Consider the following 12426-nt stretch of genomic DNA (forward strand, 5'->3'; position numbering starts at 1 on the left):
TGAACAGAATTTTTATTTTATTTCAAATCATGGGAAAAAAATACAAATATAAGTTGACAAAATGATGGAATGAGGACAATAAAGGAGAGTTGCAAGAGAAGGGTGGGGTGGGGCGTTTCAGTTCATTAGGACCTCCATCTGAACCAATCTGGCATTGGTATCTCCAGCCATCCGATACGGAATCATTCCCGCAAAGGTGATCAGAGCCCTGGCTTGACTGCGCAGCAGCTACAGAGAAACACACACACACACACACACACACACACACACACTTGAGAAGAGCTAATCAGGATTAACATGTATTGTCACAGTGTGTGTCAAATGTCCAGTGAATAATGGTGTCAGGATTAGTTTTATAGTTGAATAAGCAATAATTGTTATCTTAGAGAACACATCTTACCGCGTCTCTGTCCTCTAGGGTACGCTGTGGTCTTCCTGGTGTGCCTGCTGCAGCCCCCTTTAGACGCTTATACTGCGTGAACAGGATATTCATTGTGGCCAGAAGAACCTCTGACAAATTATGTCTGACCTGGAAATATTAGGACATAATGGAGAGAATGTCATGCGAATTAAGGTCTCCATTCTGGCCATTTAAAAAAAAAAAACCTAATGTTTCAAAATTATAGACTAGATTTTTGTCAACTCAACCAAAAAGGAAAGATTTGAAAACACATACTAGCAACTTGTTAATTTGGGGTCACCTGAAATTGCACAATAGCTTAGCATTTGAGATGACAGCAAGTGGGCAATTTATGCTAATGCATAATGATCTCTTACCTCATCACTGAAGTTTCTGAAGGCTGCTACTCGTTCCTCAACACTGTCCTGACTTAAGGGAACCAACTTTAGCCTCTCAATAACCTGACACAGAATGGCACAAAAATATAGATTAGTCAGATGCCTAGCACTAGCAGCATGGGCCCAAGGTCAGAAGGGGTCTTATAGGCGACTTACATCGTAGGCTCGGTCTATGTGGCCGGCGTGGTACTCGTCAAAGAACGTCATGAGGTCCAGAAGCAGGTAGAATGTGCTGTCCACAGACTTCTCCCCAGCTATACCGTTGGTACGGTACCTGTGCTCAAACAAACAAAAGGTGTTCATTGAAACTACAAGACCATCAAACCCATAATGCACCATTTAGATGAAGGCTAAAAAAAAAAAAAATGTAATTGTGAGATAAAATAAGAAATAAAGTTGCAATTGCGAAATGTAAAGTCGCAATAGGCAGATTCTATTACTATCACTATTACATGGACCAAAGTCTCATTGCGATAAATAAAGTTGTAATTTGGAGATATAGGCCTAAAGAAGCAACTGGGAGATATAAATTATTATTTTTTTTAGCTTCCATAATCTATAGGAGGTCTGTGTACAAAATACTTACCTTTCAGCAATAGCCACTGCCATGTTTTTGAGTCGCTCTTTGTTGGACTGGGGTTCGCTGACTTGAGCAATAACTGGACTCAGCAGTTTGTTCATCAGCTCCAGGACCTTATCAGAGTTCTGATGCAGGAAAGAAAAGATGTTTTAGCCACAAAATCATCACTAGACTAATAAACCCAATGGCGCATCACAGCATATCTTACCTTGGCTAACTCGTACAGTTTGACGGCCTCCTCAAACAATCCCTTGTTCTCGGCCTCCGAGGCTACCTTGGTAATGATGGCCCGCGTGTCTCCGGCAAACTTGTCAATCACGCCGGGCTGAAGGGATTCAAACAAGCACTGTTTAGAGCAGAGGACTTTGAATGCACAATGGTGTTGTCAAAATGGCTTTGAGCATGAAAGGCCAGACTGTGTTGTAAAGACCCCCGAGACAAAAGCACATTCTACACAACCCTGCACAGCTGAATGAACCAAATATAAAGCAAAATCAATGTGTGCACAATGAGTTACAGAGAAAGAAGTGGCACGTTCGCTGTGTGATATAACAACAAAAGCCTCCAACATACCTTTCTGCTTCCATCTTTTTCGAGTCTTCCAAGAAGCATATCAAACTACAGGAAGAGAGTTAAGAATTGACAGAAATGATGTAATGATAACAGCAATTAGTATGCAGAAACTCTTCCTCCAATGAGCTCGTACACGCTTCTTACCTCCCGACTCTCAATGACTAGCTCGCTGACACAGCGCATGAACATGTTTTCTCCTTGACTGTCCTTCTCATTCCTGTGGCCAATCAGAGAACAGCGATTGAGTTTTCACTAGGTGCAGTACAGCAATTATGCCATTTGTAGCACAAAATCACTTTGACCTGCGAATGAACGTGCTTGCTTTGTGATACGCACGGAAACCCAGAGATAAAAGACCGTGGCTGTAAGGCCTCTTAAAACAATGGGGCAAGTTAGCATCGAATTCACAGTGTGCATGGAAAAGGTTTAATTATTCATGGATCATTCGTGGAAGGTTCTGAGTTATTCATGACACATTAATCTCTTCTCAGAGAGGGATTTCCGCTCAGAATTTTCAGGGAAAAAGTCATGACTTACAGTTCAGCCACTCATCAAACAGGAAACAAGGTGATTTCAGAACAGGTTTGGTATAATGAAGTATAGATTTGCTCGATAGCTGTTCAACCTGACTGGTTTGAGATCAGCTCTTTCAGTATGTTACCCCAGATGACCCAATAGCATCAGCTGGGGTTAGGATGACCATTACCGGAGGAAGTAGAAGTACTGCAGAGCCTCTCGTGGGTCAGTGGACTCAAACTTGCGGGTGTAGAGCATAAGCAGCCTGATGAAATTCAGCCTTCGCACCATTGGAGGATCTCCAGCCTCTTGACTCACTGAGAAGAGACCAGAAACCTCCTTAGAACAGAAACTAGATACAATTTAGAGTTGTCACTCAATGATCACAACTTACAGAGTTGTGCGCTCTGGCCTGATGATTTGAGCAGCAGTTTGAGTTCGTACAGCACCAGAGCTACGTGAACTGCATGGCTGCGCAGACGCTCCACTCGGAAAAGGAACGCTATGGCCGCCTCAAACTGTGCCGTCAGGAAAAGCACCTGGAAGTACAGGAATGGCTGGTGGCTGGCTGAGAAATGGGACTCACCTGCAGAAAACAATTCAAATAATGCCACACACCTTTATGAACACATTCATTAACATTTGGGATAATCCAAAACCGCTTACAAAACAACATAAACCACATATTGGAAATGTGCACATGCAGCCAATAAGGATTTGTAACTTAAGGAATTCGAATGCTTCTTTAAGCGAGTAATAGGTTCCACATAAATCTTCCTCAGCTGTGAAGTGCTTAAATAGGCTGTTTCATTTCCATTTGCATGAGTTGAAATAATCCCCTCTTATTTAAATTGCCATTAAAACTGACGTCTTAAAGCAGCATTGAAAAGACCTGCTGCGACTTTGCATGGAGCGTAGTGGCAGCGCAGCTGGGAGTGAAGGAGTCTTATCAGCAATAGAGGGAGTCTTTAATGTGGTGTACTGCAGGAGTGCTGGAGAGATAAGACTGACTCATCAGGCAGGTGGAAGAAACTAAGCGGATGCCTTTTTAAAACTGGGCGAGGAGAAGTTTAAGCCATGAGAAAACAGCACAATGACATACACTTTTATCTGGGCTAGGCACACTGGCGGAGACTGAATAGGGGGGTTTGCATACTGACTAACTTCCTAGTCTTTCAAATGCCCAATTAAATCTCTTCCTTAAGGACTGGAGTGAATCTAAAAGATAAGTGGGAAGATTTATTGGCTTTATGGAATAATTTGACCTGAGTTTTGCACATTGACAGAGGCCACTTGATTTATAGAGTTAAGATCCCTCTCTCCCAATGCATTAAGACATATTGCCACCATATTTTTGTAACTGTAATATTATTAACTAGTGTAGTCTGATTAATCTAGTTTTACAGAAATGGTTAGGAAGTTGTGTCACTAACAAATTTTGACCAATTTTATACCAATTTTCATAATTATTTTTCTCTAAATCTGATCGAATCTAGTTGAAACATGCCCGTCACAGAACAGCTGTTAAATATTTTTGAATAATTATGTAATTATGTTTGGATAAGTAAATATTATAAAATGTTTCAATTAGAAAATGTATATATATATATATATATATATATATATATATATATATATATATATATATATATACATATATATGGTTTAATATTATATTTAATATTTGAATATATATATATATATTCAAATAATGATGACTGTGGGTCTCACCGTAGTCCTCCAGTAGCTGTTTCTGAAGTTGTGCCAGAGTCATTCTGTCCTGAGGGGAGCTGCTACCGTCCTCATCAAAACACACTTGATTCAGCTGGTAGGGACACAGAACACGACTCAAAAACTGGGCAACTAAACTCACCAGTAAAAGATAACTTACTAACGTACAGCTATAACATACACTCTGATATACGATCAGTGACTATATCTGACCTTGAGCCACAGGTAGTCCTCGGTCTTATCGGCCACTTCTCCATGGTTGTCGGCGATGTCGCATTTACCGATGAGGCAGTAGACCACACGCTTGTAGGGGTCGGCGCTGTTCCTCAGCACACGTCGGTAATGAAGTCGTAGTTTATTCTCTGTGGCTGGAGACAAACTGAGAAGAACAATGCAGTTGAGTACATTTATAAAGAACTATAAAACAGATTTACTGAATTATTCAGTTTTAAGATAAACTTATGCATGAGATACAAAAAGGGAGCAAGCTGGGTCAAGCATACCAGAGAGAAGTAGTTACCAAAAGCAGAGGAGAAATAATTCTCTTAGGATGTGATCTAGTTTTTGGGGTGTGTGTGTGTGCGTTCTCACCGTCGGTCGGGGCTGTTCATGTACTCCTGAAACCAGATCTTAAAGTCTCCCAGCTGATGCTGTGCCCTGTTCACCACCTGCATGGCGGCAGACAGGTCTCCACAACGCAGGCAGAAATAGATCAGAGCCCACACTGAATGTCCCTCCACCTCGCCGTCCTGTTACACACATGCACGCACAGCAAGGTTTATCCTCGGGTCACACTGCGTCCATTTACCCCCTTTTTACTTTCAAGTCTGAAATAAGCAGCTTATTGGCCCATGCAGGGAGAATCCACTGCTGTTATCTAAACTACGGAAAGCCGTTCGCTCGAGAGTATCTGCAGTGATGGCGTCTAATCTGTATGATGTAGTGCTGCACGGTGTGGACACGTTTTGCTGCAGTACCTGCATGCCTGGCAGCGGGGTCGGCAGCTTGATGTTTAGGAAGCTGCATACGAGCTGATAAGTGCCAGGTACACCACCCAACTGAGCTTGGTGCAGATTCCCAAAAACAGTGACCATGGTGTAATTTTTATAGCTGTAGAAGAAAGACACAAGCATTGGCTTAAAAGAATGATTGGTTCACAAACTGAAATCTCTACGGCCTGTAAGCACCCTTTAATCTACACAAGAGCAAAATCAAGCCGATGAAATGTACAGTATAAAATTTATATTCACAAATTTTCATGAAATTTTTTCATTAATTTCCATGACTTTTCAAGTGCTGGACTATGTGGGTAAGAAATCCCTGATATTTTCAGGTTTTCAAGGACCATAGGAACCCTAAACATACAGTACAATTGAAAAAGGCACTTCTTTTATTCAGCAAGGATGCAATAAATTGATCTAAAGTAACAGTAAAGGCATTTATAATGTTACAAAAGATTTCTATTCTAAACAAATTCTGTTCTTTTGAAGTTTCTATTTATCAAAGGATCCTGACAAAAATGGATAACGGTTTTCACTAAAATATTAAACAGCACAACTGTTTTCAACATTGATAATAAGACATATTTCTTGAGCACCAAATTAGCATATTAGAATGATTTCTGAAGGATCATGTGACACTGAAGACTGGAGTAAAGATGATAATTCAGCTTTACCATCACAGAAATAAATTACATTAAAAAATATGTATATAAAAAAAAAATAAAAAAAAAGTCTGTGACTTATTTCAAAAGCATTTCACATTTAGTGTAACTGCAGAATCTCCACAATAAACAAAGTCTTTAATCAGAGTAAACTGTACAATTGTACACTGAAACATTCATTACTTCAATGAGCTCACTGTTTCTGCCTTAAATTATTACATTGTTTAAATGAATATATTCTTAGGTAACTGTGATTTTGTATATGTACATTTCTGAAATACATAACTTAGACAGTTACCTCTAATAACAGATCACTCTAAATTGTAATGTGGACTCGTGCATTTTCTGTAAACCTGCTTTGAAACGATGTGTATTGTGAAAAGGGCTATACAAATAAATGTGAATTGAATGAAACATGCAATTTGTCAATATTATCTCTCTAATCAAAGAGCAAGCTGCATTTCCTTTCATTCACCTGTTCTCCAGGAACTGTAGAGCTTGTCTGACGAAGGCCATCTGCATGTCCACAGACACTCGACTCTTCAGAGTGTCCTTTGCCGGAACCAACAAAACGTCTGTCATCTGCTTCACCATGAGCCACATGTCTGAAACGTTCTACAAACACACGCACAAACAACTTTACTATTAATGCAATCGCTTCCCTAAATTTCAGCCAAATGAGATATACCTTATCATCCAGGCTTTCGGCCACTGATGCACAGAGATCTCCCAGGTTGGGCTGAAGATGCCCATTTACTATCTTCTCATTGAAGATGTAGATCTAAACGAAAGAGGAAAAATACTAATTGAGAATGAAGGTCAAAGACCGATTGCTGTCTATGGCCAAGCTCTGGGCAGCTGGATCCACTATGATCTGGAGGTGAAATGAAGGATGATGAAAAACAAAACAAACAGGATAAAAATGTTTAGAAGGTCTTCAAAAAAGAGTGCAAAGACTAGAAAGATGACTCCGCAGGCGATGTGGCGACACATTATTAGAGAAAAAAAGACAAAGGAAATAGAAGAGAGATCTGATAATAAAAAGGAGAACAAAGGAGAAGAGAGTGAGAAACGGCCCTCCCCTTTATAGATAGATTGGGAGCTTACCCATCATGCCATCATCCAGCCAAATCAATCTTATAGATCAATCGAGCTAGGCTTGCAAAACACAACACATTTATTCTTGCGTTTAGATCACTGACCAAGAGAAAAGCTAAGCTGAACTAAATTACAAGGTCCTCTGAGTAACTATGAGCCACTCGTTTATTTTCAACATGTCTGCATGATTTATTAGTGATTATATTGCTGTCGGCCAGTTTGTTCTTTCTCTGTGATGTTTCAAAATTCTGGAGTTAACATTTCTACTGTAAATTAAAATGTTTAGATGACTGATTTCATGCTTGTATAATTATACGATAAAGCTTTAATACATTTTAATAATTTTTTTAATATTATGTATTAAAATGATTTCTTAAAATATATAATAGATATATTTTATTATTTTTATACTTTTACAGTTTTTATACATACAAATAAATAAGTAGAAATAACACATTTTAAATAAAATTACTTATTTATAGATACAGTATATATTTTTTAAAAAAAATTGTTTTATTTTTATTTATCATTATATTTATTTTGTGTATGTGTGGCTTTCTACAAACCTGTCGGCTGTAGGCAACTTCCACACTGTCCAGTGCACTGCGTCCTGGAACTGCGACCTCACTCACGAAACTGGGCTGTGGGGCACATAGCAACAGTCGTTAAGGCATAAACAAGGATGTCTACACAACAAGACCGTATTAATATTCTCTACATGTGTAGGTGTGCATATGTGCCTCTAAAAGCGTGGGTTTGACAAGTGCACAAGCTGCGTTTATCTCGGGGAGTTGTTTTAATCTAAATGCAGCGACCAATGTAGCGTGAAGCTATTGTTAAGAACATAACTCACGCTTGAGAGCACACAGCTCAGTACTGTGAATATACAGAGACAGAGACACACACACACACACACACACACACACACACGAAAACCTTAAATTTTGTACCATAATTGTATCCAGCCCATTCTAAACAAAAAAAAATACATTTAGAAAGATTTTACATTGATAAAGCATATGGTGCTTTAATTGAAATTATGAAAGACACTCATACACACGCATGCGCGCACACACTCCCTAGTAGCAAATTCCATGAACAGCCTGGCAAGAAAGCCACTGAGGCGTTGTAGTTTGTGTGACTATCTAGCAGGGAGGGGCGACTCAGGCTGGTGGTACACGGAATAGTGAGCTTCTGGCATAGGAAGAGAACAGCAGGTCACACATGGAAAATTTAACTGCTGTTTAATAATTAAAGCAGCAGGACAGCAGTCAAAAATCTCCTAGAGCAAAATACACAATATACACACAAACACAACACTCTTCTCGAATCCTTTATAGGACAATAAAAGGAAAGACAAAAGCATATTCTGAGGTTTCGACGATCTCAAAAAGACTGTCACTATTTGCCGTAGACAGACTATTGTTATACTTGGACATACAAGTGAAACATGCATTTTTTGGTATATATTATGCAGTAGAGGAATGCTTGTCATCTTCAATGTTGGATGTTTTCTACATCCTTCCTCTTGCTCACCTCTCCATTTTGTGACAGCAGAGATGTGAGCAGTGCTGCTAAAACACCCTTTATTTATGAATAATAGCCTTTTAAAACAACCAATGTCATCCCATCTTATTCTCACGTGATTTTTTCCCCTCTTGTATGCTGAGAGCACAACTCTCTCTATATAAAATATACACACATATGAATATACCCACAGCTAACAAGAAAAATTAAATAATTTATTGGCAATTAATAATGTTATATAAAATATCAAATTCAATATTTGAATATATACACTTAAAATGATAAAATATTTTATATATATAAAGCTAACTCTCTCACTCTCCCACTAGTGTTTTTATTAATATGTACTATATATATATATACATATATAATGTGTGTGTGTGCGTATCTATGCATGTTAATATGATCAGCGTAAAAGAGAGAAAAAAATAATATGTATATATATATATATTTTTTTTTTATTAATTGGAAATTTTTGCAATTCCGTTTGGTGATGCTTTGTTATTTATAATTAATAAAAAGACAATCAGGTCTAAATGTCCTTGTCTGAAAAGAACTACTAGAAAAGCTCTTGCCAGATAAGATTTCACTAACACTCAGATCCAGGCCAAACGTAGCCACAGGCTGGCCGCATCACAACAACAGATCTGAACAAGTTCCTTAGAAAATTTGTGCTTCATAAACACGTCACATGTGATGTGAGGTGAGTGTGTGCTATTATATATATATATATAAAACACAAGGGACTATATCATATCTGTCCTGTGTGTGTATTGTGTTTTATGTGGCGTGATGTTCCTCAGACCTCCACTTCCTGGCTGAAGTCCAGTGCATCCTCTCCAGCTCCCAGCATGGTGTGCAACACTCTCTGCTTCACCTGCTCCCACTGCACCAACATAGAGTCTCTGTGGTACTCCTCCGCCAACAGAAACGTCTGCGGGAAAGACAGAACAAGTAAAATCGAGGGGACGAGGTACAAATCACACATGAAAAACAGACTACATGTGATGATAGAGAGCCAAATGAGTGAAACTATAAAGCCTTCAGTGAATATATAGGTTACCCAACATGTGACGCATTAAAAATAGCTAGTGGAGTAAGAAGGGAGCAGCCTGGATCTGGGAAGCATGCTGTGCACAATAAGTGCTAACGGGCACCACTATCTTCACCCTTCCCCCAATCCCACCTCCGAGGGACAAGGAACGAGAGCTGGGCCTGGGGAGACTCAAACTGGGTCTGGCCCGCTAAAGCCTGGATGCGCGGAGGCCTCGCTAATGGAACTGTGCCGCTATCTGGGTCTGTCTTCACGCCTACTACCGATTTAGCCCATACCCTGATTGAATCCAAAGACCTTTCGTCTATTTTTCTCGGTCCCGGCGGATCAACGTGTGATAATTGCAAGCGTTCTAATTAAAAAGGCTTCTGAACTCTGGAGGAAGAGATTTTGGAATCAAGCTTAATGAGGGAGGGAGTGAGATAATATCAGTTCAATGTGCAGAAGTTAATGTGAATCAGGTAAAATTCAGAGAGGTAAAGACGCATAGGGGCTTTTTGTTTTAGGGTGGGAAATAATAGTGCATGGCTTTATAAGCACTTCAGGAACTAACTGTTCTCCAGATGATTTTGCTGGGTCAAAAAAGCCATTAATCATCCTGCAGTTTACTCCATTCTCGCTTGGGTTCCAAAATGAACACAAAAATAAAATAAAGAAAGAAAATTGACAAAGAAAATTGGCTTTGGAGAGTAGTGTGAATAAAGTACTTGCCAGTTGGACAGTAACTTTATTAGGAACTGCAGTTTATGTAGAATTTTAAGAATTAAAGTCTGACACTTGCTGATGTAAGTCACATGCAAGATTCAAAAACACATAAATGGTCTGCTTAAGAAGACTTCTACTTTTAAAACGTCTAGCCTAATTTCTGCCCAGCTCTCCATGCGGCAACAAATATGTGGAATATTCCTCCCATTAAGCCACAATAATAAAAATATGAGGAACTAAATCAAGATCACTTGTCATGTTTTTACAGACAGGTGCCATTATTTTTTTTTTAAATAAATATAAATCATGCAAAACAGTTTTGATGGCCTGTAAGAAATATTTACATATATATAATAGTCAGCAAAAGTTGTGTAAAAAATCTTGATTTTGACCCTGTCCGTGATGGACATAAATTTTACTGTAGTGCTTGAGGACCTAAAACCTTCACCAGAGACATTTTGTCACATGCAGGTCATCTGGGTCATTGGTTAACACCTCCTCTTTGGTGAGCAAATTATCCTCTCCGTGTCTTTGCTGACATTCCTCCTCCTGAGAGGTTTGATGACTAGACTGAGAGGATAGATGGATATTGACCTGAGCTCTCTGCTGCTGAGAGATGGATACCGTAATAACAGCTGAAAGGGCCTGTTTTTACCTTGCTGACAGTGGCTGAAGAGGCAATAAGGGGAAAAGGGGATTTGGCAGAAAGAGTGACCCTCGGAAGGAGACGCTTTTAAAGGAGCTGTCAGATGAATTGTGTAGATTCTAAATGTCTCGACAATAAGGGATGTAGTTACACTGAGGTTTAATGTTGCAACAAATCACATTCCTTTTCTCTACAATGGACAAAAAGGCATAATTTGACCGACTAAGAAAATAAATGAATGTAAAAGGATATAGAGTAGTGAAGGAAGACACTCACCCTGCGGCGTGATTCCTCGATGGCTGACAGCAGTGCATTGTCTCTCTCGTTCTTGAGAAAGCCCTGGAACAAGAGACACGGCATGGAGGTTAAACGCACTGCAACCTACTTTCCCCTTTTCTGCATGCAGAGCACACGCCCTCTCTCCCTTTCTCTCTCATTCCCTCCATACTTCCTCTAAGACGCAAGCACCACAGGCTAGAGATGGAGAATTGGCATCATTATTGAAATAACTGCTAAAAATGTGCTTAGAATCGACCCTATGAGAGATCGCTCACCCAAAATGGCGGCTCTCGACTGTTCAGCAAAGCTTTGGTTCAATACGTTCTTGAGTGTACTAAAAGTATTGTGTATTTAAGACACCCCACATTCGTGCAAACACGTGAACCTCAGTTCTACACACAGAAGTTCATGGACGGGTTTCGAAAATGTGGTTCAAACGGCTTGGTTTCCACGTATCTAGACTTTTTGGACCAATCTCTATGACACTGACAAAACCAGAGACAAGCCCGATTTGAATGTTCCCCACTGCAAATCATTAAGCTAACAGCTGCTTATATCTAATTATGGACCATCATCATCTAAAACGTCATCTTTGTTCGATCACAGATGGAAAACGCACACATCAGTAGCCTCCATGGATACACAAGCTACATTTTTTTTTACTAGATGACGAGTGTGCAGCTCGAACAACCTGTATGGATGCATTACAAGCACTCGTTTTTGATGTACACCAGGGTAACGAACACACACACCCGCATTCGTTTGGATTAAACACAGAACAGAAAAATCCAGCAGCTGATCCTGAGGACAGAGAAGTCCCTGGAACGGCGTGCAACACACACACATTGAGTGGGGGCTGGGATAGGGAGTGGTACTGATGGAAGGGGAAAGCTGGTTCTGATGGGTTTGGAGGATCATCAGATCACTAAAAAGCCAATATTGAAGGATGGAGAGAAACGTGACCTCTGAACTGGAACCTGCACTCATCGGCTTTATGATTATTGATTAATGATTAATGTACGGCTACATTATTGTAACATAGATGGAGTTGAAAAAGCATCAAGTACATTTTCCATTGATTTTTACTGAATACGGTAATGTCATAAAAAACATGGCACTACATTGATTTTCGAGATGTTTCCTTGACTCCATCATTAAATCCTTGACTCCTCTTTTATCCAAGTGTTAAGTACAGCTTTGAATGCTGACCTCCCCTCCCCCCGATGATTCCTCACTTCTTTCCTCCCCCCCCTGAG

At 39.7% G+C, this 12426-nt stretch overlaps 1 protein-coding gene across 2 annotated transcripts in view; it reads right to left on the bottom strand.

Annotated features, from left to right (window-relative positions):
• The window catches only part of nup93 (nucleoporin 93), a 23976-nt gene continuing 11550 nt past the window's right edge, over nucleotides 1-12426 (bottom strand). For both annotated transcript variants that reach the window (XM_056261142.1, XM_056261143.1), the window contains 19 exons: nucleotides 11168-11230; nucleotides 9292-9420; nucleotides 7526-7600; nucleotides 6550-6642; nucleotides 6337-6476; nucleotides 5176-5308; nucleotides 4790-4947; nucleotides 4412-4577; nucleotides 4199-4292; nucleotides 2862-3053; nucleotides 2658-2784; nucleotides 2096-2168; nucleotides 1952-1996; nucleotides 1587-1703; nucleotides 1385-1503; nucleotides 955-1072; nucleotides 778-861; nucleotides 401-529; nucleotides 1-228 (listed from right to left, as the gene is read on the bottom strand). In XM_056261142.1, the coding sequence (XP_056117117.1) occupies nucleotides 118-228; nucleotides 401-529; nucleotides 778-861; nucleotides 955-1072; nucleotides 1385-1503; nucleotides 1587-1703; nucleotides 1952-1996; nucleotides 2096-2168; nucleotides 2658-2784; nucleotides 2862-3053; nucleotides 4199-4292; nucleotides 4412-4577; nucleotides 4790-4947; nucleotides 5176-5308; nucleotides 6337-6476; nucleotides 6550-6642; nucleotides 7526-7600; nucleotides 9292-9420; nucleotides 11168-11230 (2166 nt within the window). In that variant the 3' untranslated portion in view covers nucleotides 1-117. The remainder of the gene's footprint in view (nucleotides 229-400; nucleotides 530-777; nucleotides 862-954; nucleotides 1073-1384; nucleotides 1504-1586; nucleotides 1704-1951; nucleotides 1997-2095; nucleotides 2169-2657; nucleotides 2785-2861; nucleotides 3054-4198; nucleotides 4293-4411; nucleotides 4578-4789; nucleotides 4948-5175; nucleotides 5309-6336; nucleotides 6477-6549; nucleotides 6643-7525; nucleotides 7601-9291; nucleotides 9421-11167; nucleotides 11231-12426) is intronic.

Source organism: Rhinichthys klamathensis, unplaced genomic scaffold, assembly GCF_029890125.1.
Source record: "Rhinichthys klamathensis goyatoka isolate OS25496 unplaced genomic scaffold, OSU_Roscu_1.1 h1tg000181l_1, whole genome shotgun sequence".
In the NCBI taxonomy this organism is placed as follows: Eukaryota; Metazoa; Chordata; class Actinopteri; order Cypriniformes; family Leuciscidae; genus Rhinichthys; species Rhinichthys klamathensis.